The 22,912-nt window shown below is 42.8% G+C and overlaps 1 protein-coding gene across 4 annotated transcripts in view; it reads left to right on the forward strand.

Annotated features, from left to right (window-relative positions):
- LOC124615397 (peptidyl-alpha-hydroxyglycine alpha-amidating lyase 1) overlaps positions 1-22,912 on the forward strand; it is a 96,295-nt gene that overhangs the window by 3,324 nt on the left and 70,059 nt on the right. For all 4 annotated transcript variants that reach the window (XM_047143231.1, XM_047143228.1, XM_047143229.1 and 1 more), the window contains exons 2-3: positions 8,662-8,738; positions 8,833-9,046. In XM_047143231.1, the coding sequence (XP_046999187.1) occupies positions 8,662-8,738; positions 8,833-9,046 (291 nt within the window). The remainder of the gene's footprint in view (positions 1-8,661; positions 8,739-8,832; positions 9,047-22,912) is intronic.

The raw sequence follows: 22,912 nt of genomic DNA on the forward strand, positions 1-22,912 counted from the left end.
ATCCCCTCCCCATTTTCTTTCCTTTTTTTTAATTCAAATTTGTGCCTGTGTCATGGCATAACATCCATTTGCAACAGCGAGGTGTAAAGTAGGGACCTATAATTACAGTTGATTGTGCAAACTACTCTATTAGTAGCCAAAAAGAAGTTGCTTTCAAATGGAAACCACGAAGTTTGATGAAAAGGCGACAAGTCAACTGAATATTCCACTGGGAAACATGTCTGGTGTGTCATACATGGCGTTAGTGACAGTACATGTGTCATAAGATGAGAATCTTTTATCGATGTCCCTAACTTGTATGACTGGCGAGTGAGAGAGATATGCCTGCTTGTTCGATATAGGTGTTCATGTGATTCTGACTCTGATCACTCCCAAGGAAATGATGAAAACATAACAGTTGATCAATAAGCTGCAACAAATGAATGCAACAGTTTCACAATCACACAGTTTCTCTGTGCTCTATCAAAACATGTTTTTAACATTTTTGAAGTTGTGTTCCATTTTGGGAGTCTTGACTCTTGAATTCCTTTGTTGTAAAATAGTCCACACCATGTGTTTGTTGTTTTCATTTCTGTGAGCTTTCTGGTATTTTGCCTGCTCACTATTCATCACATTTACTTGCAACGGTAACGTATTATTACCACATGACTCATGGTTTATAACCATGACAATTGCCAAGACTACAGAAAGAGAACAAACATTTTAGTGACTGGATGGACAGTTTATAATGCTGTGAAAAATTAGGACAATGAAGTTTTGAACATGGTTCGCACACTTGGCAGTCCAACACTATGACCACTTATCCACAATGCTGTTGCCGTTTCAAGCTGCTCTTTATTGCATTCTTGTTTCTGGACTGTTCGCTGCTTCCATTTTGTGTTCGCTGCTTCCATTTTGTATTTGCTAGTTCAAGTATCTTTTTAGCATTTCCATGATGCTCTCCCATGGCTCAAACCAACCTGTGACTGTTGACATTGCCCTTCCTTGTATACATTTCAGTATCCCCTGTTGGTCATGTTAAGTATGGGTCTCTCAGATTTGAGCAGTATTCTGAGTTAAGACACCACAAATGTTTTGTAAGCAGTCTTCTTTGTAAATTGGTCAGATTTTCTCAGTGTGCTACCAGTGAACCATAGGCTGCCATGTGCTTTACCCATGACTGATCTATGTTACCTTCCCACCTCACATTATTACATCAAGGTATTTGCTTCAGTTGACTAATTCCATTTGTGACTCATTGATATTTTCGTCATAGGATACAATGTTCAGGCATTTTGTGAAGTGTACTATTTTATGTTTCTGAAAATTTCAAGCAGTTTGGCAGTCTTTGTGATGCTTTGAAATTTTATCAACATGTGACCAGCTATTGGTGTATTTTTCTTCACATAGTACTTCATTATTCTGAACTGAATCACCTACAAAAAAAAAAGTCTGAGGTTACTCTGTTATTATTATTATTATTATTATTATTACTGCCAAGTCATTTTATTTACAACATGTACAGCAAGGGCCCTTCACACTTGCCATGGTCATGCTTGTAATTACCTCTACTCCTGCCAATGACACACTACCCAAGATAACATCGCTGTGTAAGAATCAGAGGAACACAACTCCATTTTAGGAACTTTACAGGAGAGATGAAAGAAGGTATTTTAATATGTAAACTTCCTGTTTCAGTGGTGTAACACAAACTTTATTGAAAAATCTCTAAACCACCAAGGAATACACTTAAAAAGCTGTCAGATGATGATGTATCTTTGAAAATAATCTTTACTGATTCAAAGTTATTTATTGTTTAATATAGTTCTAAGGACATATATGATTATGATTCTAAGCGAATCAATCTAAACAGAGATTTTACACTTTGCGTATTAACATTTGACTGAGAAAATGTAATATAAAAAGTTATTTTTCATATTAAAAACAGGCTGATTCCAGTTAAAATAAGAGCAGATTAGTGTATTTGTATACCAACATCACAACTCAATGTTCATTTTCTCACTAAATTCATAACAACCATTGCTACCGTGGTTTGAATCTCCAGCTTTCTCTTCTTGAAGACTTGTGTAAAATATGTGATATTGTTCCTTGATATGCTTATGTGGCAAAGATCCAAGGGGTCTTTCGTTTTCTCCTCATGGAGTTCTAGTGCTCCATGGTACTTTGGTTCCACAAAGATTGTATCAGAATTTTGAGATTTTCTTGAATTTGCAAACTTTTTAATTGTTCATCATGGAAATGTTTGAAAAAGATGTGATTACAACCAATTTGTGATACTGAAGCTGCATCACCTTAAGCCATTGTACTTAACTTCCTCCCTTGTCAGTTTTTGTATTTTTCAACCATTCTTTTTGCATAGCACTGAAATCCAGAAGTCCTTCTATTCCATTTCAATGACTTCATACTGCCTTTGTTTTGAAGCAGTCTGAACAACAAAGATTTTTTTTCAGCACTCTCTGTACTGGCATGGGCTGTATCACACTCCATCAAAGAGTGGCAAGGCTTAGGGAAGCATTGCTGTATCATAGGAGTGTTCAGAGTTTATATAATGTGAAGAAAATGGTGCTCATATTACCATTTTGATTTTGTCCTCTGCAGGTGTCGACAACAAAATAACTGTATGGCCATCTACAATCTTTGGAGTTCTTGAAATATACATGATGCTACTGGCTAGTTTTTCTGGTGATTGTTATGTGTTAAGTTGCACTGCAGCTCTTCTTTTCTTTGACCTCAGAGTTGGTGGTGGTGGTGGTGGTGGTGATGAATAATGAATAATCTACGTTTCATTTTGGTATGTTATTATCTGATAAACCTGAACCAAACACTCTGAATTCATAATACACTTCTTCATTTTCCTCCTACAGTCTTTCCATATCAAAATTGTTTTGTATTATAGACGAGGTTTGACTATTCCTTTCTTCTCTAATGTTTAAAATAAACAAAAAAATGAATAGAAACCAAGTCAATCATATTAACAATCTATACCTCCATGAATGACCATCTCCTAGATAAAAACAATATTAATTTGACTTACCTTTATTGGATGTTGAATTTCTTTCATTGTGGTAATTTTAATTCATTGGTAGATCAACCGGTTTCCTTCTTCTTGAAGTAATTTTGTATCAAACAGAGAGTGCATACTGGCATTAACCTCTGCACAGTGAACCCTTCAAGAAAATAAACAAAATATGACACGACAATGAAAGCAATATGGCCGCATTGACAATGCTTACAAAGGACAGCCATCGGCTTGTCTAGCATTTCTCCACTTGTTGATACCACAGGAGAAGTGAAATTGCTTGAAACTTAGTACAGAAGCTGTCCCGGAAACTGACGGACGAACGAATGATTCTGCAGTGAGATGTGATGCGATATTTCCCATCTAATGTCACAAGGCTTGTTGTTACCTGCTACAAACATGTACTACTCTTTCAATCGATTGGTTGACTTGTGGGAGGGGACCAAACAGCGAGGTCATTGGTCCCATCAGATTAGGGAAGGATGGGGAAGGAAGTGGGCTGTGCCCTTTCAAAGGAACCATACCATAATTTTCCTGCAGCAATTTAGGAAAATCACAGGAAACCTAAATCAGGATGGCCGGACACAGGTTTGAACCATCGTCCTTCTGAATGGGAGTCCAGTATGCTAACCATTGTGTCATCTCACTCAGTTTCTCTTTCAGTACACAAAAAAATAGTGCACAAGTGCAAGAAAAAGATGATATGCAAAACAAGCAGATAATGGTCTCTGCTGGCGTTTAAACATATTTCCAAATTTTCTGCATAAAGTAAGGAGTTAGAAGAACATAAGTGACAATATGTCTTGCGGATCCCAAAACTGAGAGGAGCTTATTTGAGGCAGTAGAGCGCAAGTGTCAATATGTCTGTCTGTCTGTAAAATAAACTCGCAACTTGTGGGTATGCAGCACGTTATTCTCACCAGGAGAGAGAGAGAGAGAGAGAGAGAGAGAGAGAGAGAGAGAGATGCATCATTTTGACCAAACATTTAGCTGATTACCATGGAAACATAAGTTTAAAAAGTTGAAAATCACATTTGGAGATACATTCCTCTGTCTCTCACAAGACAACATGCTGCATCTTTCCTACCAAGAAAGCCTCAATCCACCCACCTGATATCCCACTATGCTGTACTTTCAATAATAAGCGTAGGTTTATTACTGAGTCAAATGTTTCTTGGGTATCAAGAAATACTGTATTTAACTGATAGCCTTGTTCCATAGCTTTCAGGATTTCATTTGAAAAAAAGTGTGAGTTGGGTCTTGCACGAGTAGTGTTCTCAGAATCCATGCTGTTTGACACTGAGGAGATTATTCTGTTAGAGATTACTTCATGAAATTTAGGCTTAGAATATACTATAAGATTCATCAGATGAGTGTAAATATGTTGGACATTAGTTATATGGTTCTTTTTTGATATCCTTGTTGACAGATTCAAGCTGTGCTTTCTTCCAACTCCTGGCAACAGTTTTTTGTTTGTGGGATCTACAATAAGTTACAATCAAAAGAGATAATAACTTGGCCGCACATTCTGTATAGAATCTGATAAGGATTCCATCAGAACTTGGAACTTTGTTCAATTTTAAGAATTCCAGCCATTTATCACCATCACTGACATTAATGTTTGTATCACTCAGTTTTGATATGGTTTAATGAAAAGGATGTATTTGTACTCACTAAAGAAGAATGTTTAGTTGCAGAAAGGCACAATGAAGAGACTCTTACACAGTAAGCTTTTCGATAAAGCCTTCTAAGAAAAGAAAACACACACACACACACACACACACACACACACACACACACACACTCATTACATTCACACAAGCAAGCACACCTCACTCACATATGACTGCCATCTGTGGCTGCACTGGCCAGAATGCAGAGGTATCACATTGAATGCAAGCAGCAATCTGGAGGGTATCGGGGAAGGAGGAGGGATAACAGGGTATGAATGGGGGGAGAGGAGTCGGCACTGCCTGATAGAGCATGCATGGACTAGATGGTAGCTGGACAAGGCTGCCAGTTGCAGCATTGAATGCTGTGGGGGAGGGTGGGGGGGGGGGACCCATAAAGGAGAGGAGCAGAGAAGGGGAAAAGATCGGTTGGTGTATTGGCAGAGAGCAAAGTATGATGAGGGTAAGGGGATGTAAATTGCGAGGTGGTGAGAGAACAGAGGGGGTGGAAACTGTTGTGGAGGAGGACAGAGGGGGTGGAAACTTTTGTGAGGGGTGTGGGGGCTGTAGGGTACTGTAGGTTGAGGCTGGGATGATTGCAGGAGTGGAGGATTTGTTGTAGGAATAACTCCCTTCTGCAGGATTAAAAAAAGCTGGTGATGCATGGGAGAATTGCACTGTTCGGACTTATCCTTACAACACGTTCTCTGTTCCTTAAATCATCCCAGCCTCAGCTTATGGTAACATGCTGTCGCCGCCCCCTCCACCCAACAATTTCTGCCCGTTCTGACCTGTTACATTGTCCCAGTTCACATTCCCTCTCCCTCATTGTGCTTCGCTCTCAGCCAATACACCAACCCATCTTTTCCCCTCCTCTGCTCCTATCCTATACTGCTCCATGTTCCCCTCCCCTGCCCCCCTCCACCCCCACTTTCCCCATAGCATCCTGACAGTGTGCCTGGCAGCCTTGTCCGGTTACCATCTAGCTCCTGCACACCCTGCCAGGCAGCACTGATTCCTCTCACCCCCTCCCTCCCATTCATACCATATTATCCCTCCACATTCCCCCCCCCCCCCCCCCCTGTGTGTGTGTGTGTGTGTGTGTGTGTGTGTGTGTGTGTGTGTGTTTTCGATGAAGGACTTGGCCAAAAGCTTCCATCGTCTGTGTGTCTGCACCTCAACATGTTATCCTTATGGTGAATAGCAATCTATCCTTTTTATAATATGCTGAGAATTAAACTGGACAGTACTCCTGGATCCTCCTATACATTTCAGTAAGAAGTTCACCGTTTTTGTTTTTGCTTTGCTACTCTCAATTTCAGTCTCTGTGTAATCCCTGAGTGCCTGGACACTAACTTGAGTGCCAATAACAGTCTTTAAATCTGACCAGAATTTTTTTGTGTGTTGTGAGAAATCTTTTGATAAGATTCTGCTGTGATAGTCACTGAAGGCGTCATTCCCTGCCCATTTGAAAACCAAACACATCTCATTTAATGTTTCTCTATAGTCCTACACCTTGTTTTATGCACATTACATCTCTTCTTGTTTCCTTAGTAGTTTCTTTGAAACTACTGTATACAGTAGCTTCTATCATAAACTGTATTAATGTGTACATATCTAGTGAGTACTTGGTCAACAATTATTATGAACTTCAGGTACAGCTCATCTTCATGCTCCTGCCCGGAGCTAAATGCTTCATGTTCCTGACACATGACACTTGACACTGTTGCTTCTTTATCTAGTTTAATGAAAATTTAAATCTTTCTACTTGTTTTACTTGAGCATTTTACTTTGGTAATCATTATTACGACAATCACCTTATGGTCACTGATACCAGTCTCTGTCTGGAAATCCATAATAATAATAATAATAATAATAATACAATACTCTCCTATTCCCTGTGTTAAGTATTTGCCACAGAAGGTATGTTAGTATTCCTGAGGGTATTTTTGGTCCATTGTTACAACTACAAGAAAATGCATGTCCCCCCCCCCCCCCCCCCCCCCCCCAGGATACGTTTTGCTTTATTGAGGTAAAGCATCATCAGTGGTCTGTAATGAAAGATATTTACAATTTAATTTGTTTTTAAGGAAAAAATAGTTCGTTTTATGCAAATTTGATATAAAATATGGAGTAAAATGAACAGCAAAATGTGCAATATGTTGGACTGTAAAGGAACCAATAAAAATTGGCTGTAAAGAGAACCAATAAAAACTAACAATGAAGTGAACAGCAAGATGAACTGCCAAATGAATATTAAAATCAGCAATACAAAATGAACATTAAAAATACAATAAAAAGAACAATATATTTATATTATTAAGTTGGTGCATAAATTTGTAGCCTTTTTGTTTTGCATGTTGGTGTTCCGGTCGCAATGGGTTTATTTATTTATTGTTATTTTATATTTGTAGTTCACTGTTCCTATTTGAGTTTACATGTTGTCATTTGGAGGTGTTAGTGGAGATGCTAAAAAATGAAATGCCAATTGGGAGAAATTGGTACATTTCCATCAAATTCTTGTGTTTGAGTTCAATAAAGGGGTGACAGCAGTGGAGGCATCCAGAAAGATATGCCCTCTGTATGGGGATAATGCGAGTGGACAGAGCATGACAAGAAAATGGTTTTCTCTATTGAGGAGGATCATTTTAACATTACTGACTCTCCACATTCAGGAAGACCGGGGTTTGATGAAGATCATTTAAACGCATTGATCTGCAATCATCCACATCAGGGTATTCGAGAGCTGGCAAACTGTGATCATTCCATCAATGTGCAACATTTTCATGCAGTGGGGAGATTCAAAAATTGAATGAATGGGTATCACATACCCTAAGCCAAAATCACAGGCATCAGCAGGTAGTCATATATGCATCTCTGATTGCTCGTTATCAATTGGCTCGTGAACAGTACTGACCGTTCCTATCCCGTATCACTACTGGTGACAAAAAGTGATGTTTTTGTGCGAACATGAGGAAAAGAAAGCAGCAACTCCCAATACAAAGATCTGCATACATCCACAAAAAATTGTTTGCATCTGGTGCAGCACAACGGTGTGTACAACAAATTGCGTCCCTGAGGTGTAACCATTACTGCTAGCATTTATTGTCAACAACTGATGTCTCGCAGACACAATCCAAGAGCAATTGCCAGGAAGACTGCGTGAATTGATATTGCTCCACAATAATGCCCACCTGCATTCTGCTAGACTGACTAAAAAAACACACTATACGGAAGTTGGGTTGGGAAATCATTCCAAACCCATGTTATTCACGTGAACACCTTTTCCGCTCTCTACTGAAAAACCTTCAAGGAACTTCCTTTCCGGCCGAAAATGTGCTCCGAATATGGTTTGATGAGTTCTTTGCCTCAAAACCACGTGATTTCTACAGTCACGGAATCAAAAAGTTGCCCCAGCAGTGGCAGACTGTTGTAAATAATGAAGGAGAGTATGTTATTGATGATTAAAGGACTCTGTTATATGTATCTGTTGTCTTTATTAAACTTATCAAAAAACACTAAGGACTTGTGCACCAACCTAGTAAAAAGTTGACGGTGAACTGAGGAACATGGACAACAAGCATAACGTGTAGAAATTAATGTCAAACCATCCAGCATCCTTCAGTTCTTGTACATCGACGTTTGGTCTAGGGTACACCTTGATGGTGTAATCACTCACAATTTGATCCGTTGTTTGGTGCAGAGTGCGACATGATCACAAGAATAATTCTCCTTTGTATGAAAGGACAATTCTTTTCTACCTAAAGAGCTAGCTTATGTGCTCACATATTAATTTTTAATTGAGTTTTTTCCATCTCATTATAACTGGTAGAGATTTATTGACTTAATTAATTCTTTCTACAAACTGAATAATGATACAAAATTAGAACAGAATATTCCCATAAGAGCCAGAAAAATATTTATTTGGATTTTTAGTGTTGTCATAAGAGATATAAGATTGTTATGTTTCAGGAATGATGAATTACATATTTCTATTTACTGCTGTACTGTTGACATCCCTGGATGCAGTGGTTTCACAGTATGACTCAGTAAGTGAGAGCTACAGGTTGTAAAATATATATTTGTGTCTGTAAGTCTAAAAATTTGAATTCATGCTAACAGTGTGTATTTGACATTCAATAGGGTGTAGAGAATGAACTGTCAGATACACAGGCAGAGAAAGAACAGTACGGTGATTATACAGAACTTGGGAACCATCATACTTCCCCTGAAAGAGGATCACCATGGCGACATTCTCCCTACCAACAGAAAATACCTGATTCGCAGCTGCAAGGATCAGAGTCTCAGAACACCTTGGCACACTCATCACTGAGTGATTCTTCAACAGCGAAAAGTCGTGAGTAACCAGTGAATAACTGCATTTTGAAGTTGTTGGAAGGGTGCATGCATAATTCATAAATATTGATTACTTAAGCTCACATGCTCCAAAATAACTGTTGTATGAAGAACTTTCTGGAATGCAACACTCCTTTAAGGGCAAGAAAGTGGGTTGGAATTGAAAAACACAATAACTCAAGAAAGAAAAGATAAATCCATTATAATGATAAACCTGGATATTAAAAAGTGATTTTTATTTTGAAAATTTTGGTTTTTTTTCTCTTTATAGACCCCATTAAGTGCACTTAGTTCATTTTTTCTACCTTTACTCTTGTTTGCTAATGATTACATCAAACACCCTAAAACTAACTAATTAAACTATTAACTAAAGGAAGACTCTTGGTTCAACAGATTGCGTGAGCAGCAGATTCACAGAAAGTTGCAGGGCAGAGTAAAACTTTGGACCAATGTTCACTTGTTTCAGTTCAGTACTAACCTTAGCCCAGAATACACTAGTATCATTGTCACCATTCTGTGTTATCTTTGCTGTGCTGAGTATTGTTGTGTGTGTTTTTAACTGCACATGCTGCATGTTCATACACAAAAGCAGATGAGATGCTAAGCCCAGTCTCACTGCTAACAAAGTCAGACTACATTGCCAGTTAAGGAAAGCTGTCACTGTTAGTCTGGTATATTCCATTCATTTGAGTTCAGCTAGCCCCCACAGCCATTGTGCTGAGAGTGTTCAAGGAGTTTGCAAATAATATTCATCATACAGTGCAGGCTTTCATGGCGGGCACTTGCGCCCTTGGTGATTTTTGTTTTATGGCCATGGTCCAATGTTTTGTGTCACATCTAGAGGGTAGTGACATTAAGCTCTAAAATAGTAAAGAAAGGTGTTAAAATTCTGAACAAACTGTTCATTATCATTAACAAAGACAAACACTTAACTTGTGTAATAGATGTGGCCAGTACGTGGCACGGTACAGCAGTGAGCGTAAATCCACCTTTAACACAAAACTCAGTGTCTACTTCTACACCTATGTACATGCTCCACAAGCCACCTTCCGGGGTGCACGGTGTGGGGGGCGGGGGGGGGGGGGGGGTACCCAGTAGCACTGCCAGTCATTTCCTTTCCTGTTCCATTCATAAATAGAGTGTGGGAAAAACTACAGTCTGTATTCCTCTTTATGAGCCCTAATTTCTCATATTTTATCTTTATGGTCCTTATGTGAAATATATTTGGCGGTGATAGAATTATTCTGCAGTCAGCTTCAAATGCCGGTTCTCTAAATTTTCTCAGTAGTGTTCCTCAAAAAGAATGTGGTCTTCCCTCTGGGATTCCCATTTGAGTTCCCGAAGCATCTCTGTAACAGTTGCATGTTGTTCGAAGCTACCGATAACAAATCTAGCAGCCCACCTCTGAATCGCTTTGATGTCTTCCTTTAATCCGACCTGATATGGATCCCAAACACTTGAGCAGTACTCAAGAACAGGTTGCACTAGTGTTGTATATGTTTTCTCCTTTACAGTTGAACCACTCTTTCCCAAAATTCTCCCAGTAAACCTAGTTGACCATTGGCCTTTTTCTTACCTACCGTTCCCAGCGGTGCTCATGGCTCTTTTGTAAGTTTGTAACTCCCACAGGTCCCCAAGCTGTTGCAGTCCTGTCTTCCTTCCCAGGCTGCATTTCCTCCCCCTTGCCCCTACTTCCTCATCCTTGCTCCTCACTCCTACACCACAGCCCTGCCCCCTCCTCCCCCTCTCTTGGTGTTTTTACTTATGTTGACCTCACTATCTACCTGGTTTTCTGTATTCCTTATGGTTTTGGTTCTCATTGCTTTTCCTCTTTCATCCTTTTTGGTCCCTCTTTGAGGTTTGACTTCCACTTCTTAATTTTCTATCTACAGTGTGAGTGATTTGAAGAACAACTCCCTCCCTAGTGTCAACCATAGCACGGATTTCTCTCCCCATTCCTTCCTCTCTGTCTCCCCCGCATTAGCTCCCTTCTGTCTTGCTAGGTCACCAGCATGTGTAGCCAGTCCATGTGGTGGGGCTGTTATGTACCCGTCTGGGTGGGGCCCCTGGCAACACAGAGATCACACTTGTGATACCTGAGCTATTGCCACCCCATATATGCCTAGGAGGGTTGCTTGTCATTCTGAAGCATAGGAATTACTGGCAATGGCTGCCATGCCAGATGGCCCTTGCTGTGGCTGGAGAGCACCCATGGGGAAAGCCCTTGATTGGAGTGGGTGGTATCAGGGCTTGCACTTGAAGCACATCAAGCTCCAAAAATCTGGCCTCCTCTTCGAGTGGTAACAGATCATTTAATGCTTCTTATTATTCCCCTACAGCCTTCCCTTCCCTGGCTACACGCTGGAAGGACTGTCAGGCTCACCATGTTGTAGTGAAACACTTTCCCCTGTACTATGATGGACAGGGACAAATTTACTACAACAGAGCTACAATTTTTTTGGAAAATATGTAAGGCACATTTGGCATAGTGGAGTCTCTCAGTAAGATGTGGTCGGGGTCCCTGGTGATCAGCTCCATCCACCCGCTCCCGCCCCCCCCCCCCCCCCCCCCAAGCTGGAGCTCTTTGTGCTTGGTGATGTCTTGGTGTCTATTACACGTCACCTGTCTCTGAATATGGTCCAGTGTCATGATTCCATGATTCATAGGCAACTCATCCTTCAGACTGATGAGGAACTCTAGGCTAATTTGGAACGATGTGGTGTTCATTTTGTTTGACGTGTGCAGTAAGGTGATAAGGACAACTGCATTGATACCGGCACCTTCATTCTGTTTTTCGAGGGAGGTCAGGGTTATGTCTTATTAGTGTGACATGAAGCCATACATCCCACCATCAATAAGGCTTTCAATGCTTGTGTTTTGGGCACGTGTCTTCCCGATGTACGGGGGGACTCTCTGTGTGGTGACTGTGGACAATGATTCCATGAAGGGAGCCTCTGTGTGCTGCCACTTGTGTGTGTAAATTGTCATGACCGTCACTCTACACAGTCACCAGGTTGGCCAGCTTGCAAGAAATAATAGAAGATATAAGAGTATAAGTAAGCGGATTGTCTATCTTACATTGAGGCTCATCAAAAATATGACCAGCTCCACCCTGTGTTGATGACTTCAACTTTTGCCTATGAGACGTTGCTTCCCCCTCCTACCTCTTCCTTACACCAGTCCCATCCTCCTCTCCTCTCCCGCTCCCCTGCAGTTCCCACTCCCTTCCCGCCAGGTGCTACTCCCACTTCCCAGCCAAAGAAGTGCCCCCCCCCTCCCCCCATTTCCTCAGTGCCCACCTGTAGCCCCAAGGTTGCCCGCTCTCTTTCGGTTCCAGATCTTGCAGCCTATTCTCTCTGTGTGGCACCCCCACAGGTGCCTCGCCACTCTTTGGGTGAGTTCAGGCTTGGCTACCGTGGTTGCCCAGCCTTTTCAGCACCTTTTCCCTTCCTTTTGCATGTCTATCCTCCTGCTATTCTTTTTCCCTTTCCATAGGGAACATGGGTGGGATATTAGGGGAATGTGTTCTGAAGTTTTAGTAGCCTGACATGAGAACAGTCTCTCAACCGTTTTCTTCTTCATTCTCCATCTCTACTGTTGTTCCGCAACAGGTAGGTTTCGCACATGCCCCAGGTTACAGGCCAGGCCGACGGAGGCGTGATTGCCTGAGCTGTTATTTTCCCAAATTGCCAATTGGTCCATCTGTCAGGATTTGTGAGGTGTGGAACCCCTCCCTCAGTTGGTAGGAGCACACCATTGGAGATTTTGGCAATCATAAGGGATTTTCTCAGAATGAGCCAATCACCATCTCAGTCTACACCTACTAAACATAAACAGAATGAGGCTAAAGATTCAAAGAAGCTCTCAGCTACACTTTGGTTCCTCATAGTATCACTTACTAAAGGTGGTCAGTCCTTTGCTACGGTTAATCCGTTTATTATTCAGAAAAGTGTTGATGAAATTGTAGGCCCTGTGAAATCTTGCTGTTGTTTACATAATGGAATTTTGCTTTTGGAGACCAGTTGTGATTTTCAAGCCCATGTCATGAAAGATGTTGATGCAACTTTAGTGCCTATACACCCCGTTTTTCTCATGTTTGATCGAGTAGTGCTTCCATTGAAGTCATCAAGGTCTGACCGTACATCCCAAACCGGATGTGTTGCTACCAGTGTCAACATTACAACCGCACTTATATGTCCTGTTGGAACTGCCAAATGTGTTATGTGTGGTAGGTATGCTCGTGAGGGCAATTGCCCACCTCCTCCACCCACTGTATCAATTGCAATGGCAACCATGCAGCCTCATCCCAAGAACGTCTCCTGTATCTTTACGAGCGGGCTGTCCAGGAGATGCAGGTGAAGGAAAAAAGTATATTACCTTGTCGCTCACAAGTTGTTGCATAGCCAAAAGACCATCTGGTACTTACAGTACTGCTCTTGCTACACCTCATTCCATAAAAGACACAGCCACGCAGACTTGCAACCTTAAATTCAGCAGTGCAGTTGTAAAATCGTCGAGTATCATGGTAGCATCCCCGTCTCATCCTCCTCCTCCAGCTGTGCAACAAGCCACCAAATCTTCACCTCTGGTGGCAAAAGCAACCGCTACAAACCAGCAGGCTAGAAAAATGGATACTCCTGCAACTACTTTTTATGTTCCTCCAACCAACAAACATCGGAGTCTTTATCTGCCATCTGCAAAGACTCTAAGAAATCAAACAAAGGCAAATAGTCTTTTCCTTCCTGGAATTGGAGATCCTCTTCTGCCGTGACTCTGCATGATACCCTCACTCCGCCATCCTTCATGTTTCCAGTGCACATGGCCTACCATTTTTCTACTCTGGAATGGACTAGCCAACCCAATGAGAAAGCCAACGCCTCTGTAGATTTCATGGAACAGATTCTTCCTGCCTCTTTGCCTTGAAACACCGAGTCTTCGAAGGCTGGCACTCCGCAGCCACTGAGGTGACAATCCTTCATTTGTTCCCTCCTCCCCTTTCCCAGTTATGTCTCTCCTCCAGTGGAATGTTTGTGGCATTAGATCCAACAAGGAGGAATTACGACTGCTCTCATAATCACAGCATTCACTTGTTCTTTGCCTCCAAAAAACAAAATTGCATCCCTGCAACCACTTTGATCTCTTGCATTTCCTTCTGGTCCACTTTGACCTCCCCCCCCCCCCCCCCCCCCACGAGGTAGGGCATTCCATCTCATGGGGGGGGGGGGGGTCATGCTGCTCATCCATTCATAGCCAAACTATCTCACTGAACACTCGGCTGCAAGCTGTTGCAGTCTGCATTTTCCTTCCTCATTTCACTTTTCTCTCTGTACCGTTTACATCCTTGCATCATTTATTGTCACCAGGATAGACTTCCTCCATCTTATTGGGGAACTCCCTCGCTCCTTTGTGTTTCTTGGTGACTTTAATGCACAGCATCCCCTTTGGGGTTCTTAAAGAGCCTGTCAGATAGGTGCCCACTTGACTGACTTTCTCAATCAACTCAACCTCGTCTGTCTTAACACTAGAGCACTCATGTTCCTTTCAGACTCCACACATACCTATTCCCATTTGGAACACTCGTTCTCCAATTCCCAGCTTGCCCATCATCTCAAGTGGCCCTTTCTCTCTGACACTACTCGAGCGACCATTTCCCGTGTTCTACCCGTTTGCTGACTCCTCCCATGCCTACCTGTAAACCCAAGTTGTAGCTTTCTAAGGCTGACTGGAGGCTTTCTTCGTCACTGGCAACCTTCAATGAACAACATTTCCCCATATGTGATGACCAGATAGAGTACATCATTAACTTTATCCTTACTGCCGCAGAATGTTCTATACTTCACATTTCATCATTACCATGCCTTGTACCAATCCCCTGGTGGTCTTGAGGTATGCCGTGATGTGATTTGCACTCGTAAGCGTGCTCTCTGTATTTTTAACCTTCATTCTACCATGGCAAACTGTACTTGTTATAAATAGTTGCGTGTGCAGTGTTGGTGCATTATTCGCAATATCGAAAACACTAGCTAGATTTCATTTACTAGTTATTTTTACGGTTCCACTCCTGCTTCCCTTGTATGGGGCAACCTCCGTTGATTCTATGGCACCAAGGTCAGTTCCCAGATTTCCGGCCTGACCAAAGCAGGTGATGTCATTGTGGATTCTACAGCTATCTTCAGTACCTTGGTTTGCTATTTTGTGGAGATTTCAAGCTCCACCCACTATCACCCCACCTTCCTCCCTCAGAAATGAGTGGAGCAGGCTCGGGTGATGCACCTCTCCTCTCAGAATTGTGAACGCTACAGTGCCGCCTTCACTATGGGGGAGCTAGGTCATGGTCTTTCATCCTGATCTTACGCCCCAGGGCCAGACAATGTTTACATTCAGATGTTGCAGCACCTTTCTCTTGCAGACAAGCACTTTCTCCTTCATACATACAATCATATGTATGCAGATGGAAAGTTTCCCAGATGCCCATAAGACTCTACTGTCACATCCATACCTGGTAAGGACAAACACCTTCCTTCTAATAACCACCCTATTTCTCTCACCAGCTGTGTTTGCGAGGTGATGGAATATATGATTTGTGGCTGGTTGTTATGGTGGCTCAAATCTCACAATCTACTAACCAATGTAAAATGTTAATTTCGAGTGCGCCATTCAGCAGTTGACCATCTTGTGACTTTGTCAATCCATGTCATGAATGGTTTTCTGTGGGAATACCAGACTGTGGACTTTTTTTTTTTTTATGTGGGGCTTCCACGAGAGCTTTTCCCATTTCTTTCACGAATTTGTAAAAGACTGAGTTTCAAGGTACATTTGGGTTTAGCTGTGTCGGGTGTCTTCATCCAGGTGAATGGGTTGCCTCAAGGCTCTGTCCTGAGTATTGTCCTCTTTGCTATAGCTGTTAATCCTATTATGGCCTGTCTCCTACCATGCATCTCCAGCGCCTGTTCCGTTGACAACTTTGTGACTTATTGCATTTCTCCACAGACTTGTCTCCTTGAGCAGCATCTTCAGCGATGTCTCAATCACCTTTACTCGTGGAGTATCGACAATGGCTGACAAAATCATTTGTATGAATTTCTGGCAATGCAGTCGGTATCTTCCACCATCTTTACATCTTGGCCTGTTGCTCTTCTGTTTGCTGAAGCTACAGAATTCCTGGGGCTGATGCTTGATAGAAAACTTTCTTAGTCCTTCCATATGTCTTACCTGGTCGCACGCTTTACCCAGTCTCTCTTATGTACTATGTGTTCTAAGCGGTACTTCCCGGGGAATGGATTGGACCACCCTCCTCCGTTTTACTGATCCCTTGTCCATTCGAAACTAGGCTATGGGTGTTTTGTTTGTTCATCTGTTTGGCCCGGTTGAGAGTCTGTAAGCAGAAGCTGCCAAACTACCACTATGATACTGGCGTGATGTTCTCCTCTGTAGGTACACTTTAAGTTTGTCTGCCGTGCACAGCTACCCATCCTATGACTTTTTTCTTCATGACTACCTTGACCACCAGTATTGGGCCCATCCATCTTCTCTGTTACCTCCTGTAGTTTGCTTTTAGCTCCTACTCCAGCTAACTTCATGCTACCTGCCACATTCCTTATGTGTGTGAACTCTTCACCAACTTTGTTTTGTGTGGTGGCCTGTGTTCATCTTGGAGCTCACTCTTTTCATAAGGAAACTTTTCCAGATTTGATCTATTGCAGAAAGTTTCTTGACTTCGCACACAACTTAGTGACAACATCTTTGTGTACACTGATGGCTCTAAGACAGACTGTGGTGTCTGGTGTGCCTTCATCATTGGGATCGATCATATTTGGTACCAGCTTCCAGAACACTGCTCATGTTCAACATCTACAGCAGAGCTCTTCCCCTCTATCAGGCCACCCAATACACCTGGCAACACAGGCTTTTTAATTGTGTCATATGCTCTGATTCTCTCAGCACCCTTCAGAGCCTCTGTGTGCTATTCTCAGTCCATCCCTTAGTGCATCAGGTCCAAGAACACTTCCATTTGCTCACTGTTGAGGAAGCCACAGTGGTGATCTTGTGGGTTTCTGGTCACATCAGTCTGACAGGAATTGAGCCTGCTGACACTGCTGCCAAGACTGCAGTCCTCCTACCTCGGTTCACTAGCTCTTTCATCCCTTCAGTGATCTCTGTGTTCTATCTGTCGGCAGGTGGTGTCACTTTGGCATCACCACTGGTCTTCTCTTCATGTGCACAAGCTCTGGGAAATTAAACCACTCCCAGCAGCTTGGCCAACCTCGTCTAGGTCCCCTTGCCACGAGGTCATTTTTAGCTAGGTTGTGCGCTAGGTATTGTCATTTATCCATTGCTTTTTGTTAAGTGATAATCCCTTGCCACATTGTGCTCATTGTCATCAGCCATTGATTGTTCACCATTTCCTGACAAAATGCCTTTTTTGAACCACTTATGTTCTCATATACACGGTGAAGAAAAATTTGCACATTTGGACTTTGCAGAGCAATTCCTTACCTATTAGCAATACAAAAATGTCTCTCACAAAATTTCGTCCTGTGCGTATTTCTGGCAATAAATCGACGATAAAGATTGGCAATCTGGCAACACTGTAATCACATGTACGGTAACTACCTCTTTCAGCATATAGGAGTAGTGCTGTGCATTTAGTGTAGTGGATAGCATTTTGGGTTGGCATGCAGGAGATCGAGGGTCAATTCTGAGTCAAGATGAATGTGTTTTTATTTGCTAAATGTAGTCTGCATGGTAAGGTATCTGGACTCTTAATCATCATACAGTGGTTACAGTGGGTCTTCTACAAAACATTTGTTGTTGTTGTTGTTGTTGTTGTGGTCTTCAGTCCTGAGACTGGTTTGATGCAGCTCTCCATGCTACTCTATCCTGTGCAAGCTTCTTCATCTCCCAGTACCTACTGCAACCTACATCCTTCTGAATCTGCTTAGTGTATTCATCTCTTGGTCTCCCTCTACGATTTTTACCCTCCACGGTGCCCTCCAATGCTAAATTTGTGATCCTTTGATGCCTCAAAACATGTCCTACCAACCGATCCCTTCTTCTAGTCAAGTTGTGCCACAAACTTCTCTTCTCCCCAATCCTACTCAGTACCTCCTCATTAGTTACGTGATCTACCCACCTTATCTTCAGCATTCTTCTGTAGCACCACATTTCGAAAGCTTCTATTCTCTTCTTGTCCAAACTAGTTATCGTCCATGTTTCACTTCCATACATGGCTACACTCCATACAAATACTTTCAGAAACGACTTCCTGACACTTAAATCTATACTCGATGTTAACAAATTTCTCTTCTTGAGAAACATTTACACTTACATATTTTGAGCACAGAAATGGAAGTACAATTGTTTTCGTTGATCAGCTTTTAAAGAAGCCTTTGCATGTTGTGGATGCGAGTTGTTTCACACCACTGCGTCTACTAGATTTCAGTGGTCTCATTTATTAGTACCAACTACTATTCTTGCAAAGTACATGTCCATTTTATTTGTTATGACCTTATGTCATCAGTAAGACCAGCAATATGCTTTGCAAATGGTTTCCAGACATATACTGCGTAAATTTCAGAAACATGAGGCTTAAGAAATGGTATATACTACAATACAATGTAACAGAATGAAACGGGCAAATAGAAACACATACGTCCCGATCCAGAATCGAACCCTCGACTTCCTTCATGCTAACCCAGAACACTATCCACTGCACCAACTGCACAGAACTTCTGCTATATGCTGACAGAGGTACCTACCATACGTGTGATTACAGTATTGCCAGATTGCCAATCTTTAATGTCCATTTACTGCCAGAAATATGCACAAAACAAAATGTTGTGAGAGACTTTTTTGTATTGCCTGAATGTGAGGGACAGCACTGCGAAGTCAGAGTGCACAAATTTTTATTCACCTTGTATGTTTGCCGTCTGAGTTACCAGCTGTTTTAACGAATGACGCGCAGGCTGTGTAGTGCATTTCATTTTTTATCTGCTGAAGCAATGTTGTGAAGCCCATTTACTCTTTGGTTCGGGACCTCTCCTGTCTCTACAGTGTATTTTGTGGATGTTTCTACACGAGGAAATCTGAAAAGACAGCTCACTTTGCTTCTGTCAGTTGGGCTTAATGTATAGACAAATAAGTTTTTTTACTTCTTGATATTCTAAGATTGTGGCATGGTCACTTCTGACCTTAGTTGTTTTTTGGCCCAGAAATGAGCAGAACAAATCTCTATGCTCTGACCCCCTCCATCTGTCCCAGGACAAGCCCCCCCCCCCCCCTCCCATTAGGTGCCATTTCCCTCCTTGCAACCTGAGTCTGACATCTTATTTATGTAGGTCCCCCATCATTGTTGGTTACAGATGGTGACCCAGAGGTGTGATTGGTGCGAGCCCAGCCCCTTCACCTCTCATTTGGATACCTGCTCTGTGGTTATTCAGTAGAACTATAATGGATTCTACCATGACCTTCTAGATTTGCAATCCCTTATTGCCTTTTACTTGGCAGCTTGTGTCTCCCTCCAGGAATTTTGTTTTATTGATGCCCACTCACCAACCCTTCGTGGGTTCCATGCTTTCTGTCGAAACCGGGTTGGCCCTTTGAGGGCTTCCAGTGGTGTATGCGCATCGATCTGTACAGATATTTTTAGTGTGTGGATCCCATTTCATACCCCATTGGAAGCGGTTGCTGTTCGAGTCCATTTGGACTCTGCCATCACAGTTTGCAGTTTCTATCTCCCTCCTGACAGGCCACTCACATCTGCCCCAACTGCTCTCCTTCAGCAACTCCCCCCTTCTTTTCTCCTCCTCCTCCTCCTCCTCCTTGGAGATTTTAATGCCCATCATCCTTTGAGAGGCAATGGTTCTTCATCTAGTTGGGGGATCCTCTTTGACCAATTTCTTGTGGACCATGGCCTGTGTTTTCTTAATGATGGTTCCCCTTCTCATTTCAGTGCTGCATATGGCACTTTCTCTGTCATTGATCTTTTACTCTCGTTCCCTCCCCTTCTTCCTTCCTTACACTGATTGCCGCATGATAACATCTGTGATAGTGACCACCTTCCATTGATTCTCTCATTCCTTTTCCACCTCCTAATGACTAGGTTTCCCTGCTGGGTTTTCCGTCATGCTGATTCGTCTCTATATACCTCCCAGGTTATCTTTCCACCTTCTTTGTCAGGTTGTATTGGTGAAGTTGTCCGTGATCTGTCAGATAAGATAATCCGTGCTGCCAGCATTGTCGTTCCCCACTTGACAGGCCATGTCCACATATGGTGGAACACGGCTATTGCCACCACTATCCCTGATCATTGTCATGCCTTGCAACGTCTTAGGTGGCACTTGTCCTCCAGCGATCTTATTACTTTTCATTGTCATCGCGCCAAAGCCCCTTACTTAATCAAACAGAGCAAACCGATATGTTAGTTAAGCTTTGTCTCCTCCCTAGGTTCTTCTGTCCCTTAATCATGGGTGTGGACTCTCTCAATGGAGAGACAATATTGTGGTTCCTGTCCTTAAGCATGGCAAGGTTCTATCGTCCCTTGATAGTTACTGGTCCATCAGCCTGACAAATGTCCCCTGCAAGTTACTAGAACAGGTGGTAGCTCATCAACTTAATTGGGTCCTTGAATCTCATTACCTTTTATCTCCTTACCAGTGTGACTTTCAGGATGGATGGTCTCTGATCAATCATCTGCTTTGATTGGAAACCACAATTCAGTAGGCCTTTTCTCAGTGCTGCCATACTGTCAGTTTCCTTCGATCTTCGTAAGACTTATGACATAACTTGGCACGATCACATCCTCCTTATGCTCCATGAGTGGTGTCTTCTGGGCCCCCTCCTGATTTTTATTCACCAGTTCCTGTCCCACTGGTCATTCAGAATCCGGGTTGGCTGTTCTCAGCTCTCTGTGGACTCATGATAATGACATTCTGCAGGGCTTTGTATTAAATGTCCTTCTTTTTCTAATCACTATTAATGGACTTGGGGCATCTGCTGGACCATTGGTCACCCCTGCTCTGTAGGTGGATGATATTTGTTTTTCGGCTAGCTCCCACTTGGTGGCCTCTGCAGAATGACAGCTCCAGCGTTTCATCTGATGTGCTTCAACATGAACACACTTGCACGGTTTTCAGTTCTCTCCCATTAAGTCGAAGATGGTGCATTTCTGTCACCTTCCAATGGTCTGGAGCTCTGCCTCAATGCCAAACAAGTGACTGTGGTCCCCTAGTTCCATTTTTGGGTCTTCTTTTTGACAACAAGCTTGCTTGGTTCCCCCATATCCATCATCTGAAGGTTGGCTGTTTTCGTAAACTCAGTGTTCTTTGCTTCCTTGTCCACACCTCTTGGGGCGTGAATGATTCAACCCTTTTCCATCTTTACCAGGCATTACTTCTGTCCTGTCTGGACTATCATTGTCAAGTTTATGGATCAGCTGGCCCTTCCACACTGCTCCTCTTTGACCCAGCTAACCATTGTGATATGTATTTAGCCACTGTTGCATTTCTCACTAGCCCTGTTGTTAGTATTCTAGTTGACAGTGGTATCCCTCCCCTTCTGATTCAGCAGTTCCAGCTCCTAGTTTCTTATGTTGTCACTATCCACTCTTCCTCTGCTCACCCTTCCTATTCTCTTCTCTTTGTGGCTTTGGGATGCCGCCTGCCTGCTGACCACCTTGGGTGGGTTTACTGGTTGGGCTCTGCCTCACTTCTCTGTGCCTTGAGTTCCATCATCTCTGCTTGTCCTCTTCTCCACATTCTCCTGGTCAGTTCCTCGACCATGGATTTGTATATATCTCTTCTGGGGACTGAAAGCTTCCACCGCTCCAGTGGTGTTCCGTTGTTTGTTCAAACGCTCTTACGGGATTGTTTCTTAGACCAATGGCTCTAAGTCTGCTGATCATGTGGTATATGCCTTCATGTCTTCTGTTGGCACAGAACATCATCTCTTGCCTGCCAAGTGTGAGGGGTTTACTGCGGAATTGATGGCCATCTATTGGGCCCTCTGTTTTATTAAATGGTCGTCTTTATGTTATGTAAGAACTCAATGAGTGGCCTTCAGGCTATCGCTTGGTGTTTTTCCCAACAACTCTTGGTCTCTGCCATCCACAACCTTCTTGCTGATTTTGGAGGTGCTGCATGTTTGGTTGATTTCCTTTAGATTCCTGGCCATGTATGTTTCCCAGGTGATGAAGTAATGAACTCGCTGATCATCTGGCTGGGAGAGGAGGAGGGGGAGGGGGGGGGGTGACTACGTATCATCCTTTCTCCATGACCCCTCTTCTGGCAGATTTGTGCCTTTACATTGAATCTCTTTTCGCTCAATCTTGGGCTGACTCTTGGGAGACTAAACCCCTGCCTGATAAATTTGTGCCATCAAGGAGACTCCCACCATATGCCATTCTTCCCTCTGTCTATCCCAGCTTCTTCCCTCTGTCTATCCCAGCAGGAATCTGCCTTCCTCTGCCATCTTCATATTGGCCACACTACTCTGAAGAGCCAAAGAAACAGGTACACCTCCCTAATAACGTGTAGGGCCCCTGCAAGCAAGCAAAAGTGCCACAAGACATGGCATGGAATCGACTGATGTCTGAGGTAGTGCTGGAAGGAATTGACACCAGGAGACCATTAGCACTCCAACTGGACAAGCCCAACACCACTGACTTGAACAGTCCCCTGCTGATATGCAGGGTCCATGAATCCATGAGGTTGTCTTCATAGCTGTACACATCCATCTGCTCAATACAATTTGAATCGAGATCGTCTGACAACATGTTTCCAGTCAGCATCAGTCCAATGTCGGTGTTGACGGGCCCAGGTTAGGCATAAAGCTTTGTGTTGTGCAGTCATCAAGGATACATGAATGGGCC

This window comes from Schistocerca americana, chromosome 5 (genome assembly GCF_021461395.2).
Source record: "Schistocerca americana isolate TAMUIC-IGC-003095 chromosome 5, iqSchAmer2.1, whole genome shotgun sequence".
Lineage (NCBI taxonomy): Eukaryota > Metazoa > Arthropoda > Insecta > Orthoptera > Acrididae > Schistocerca > Schistocerca americana.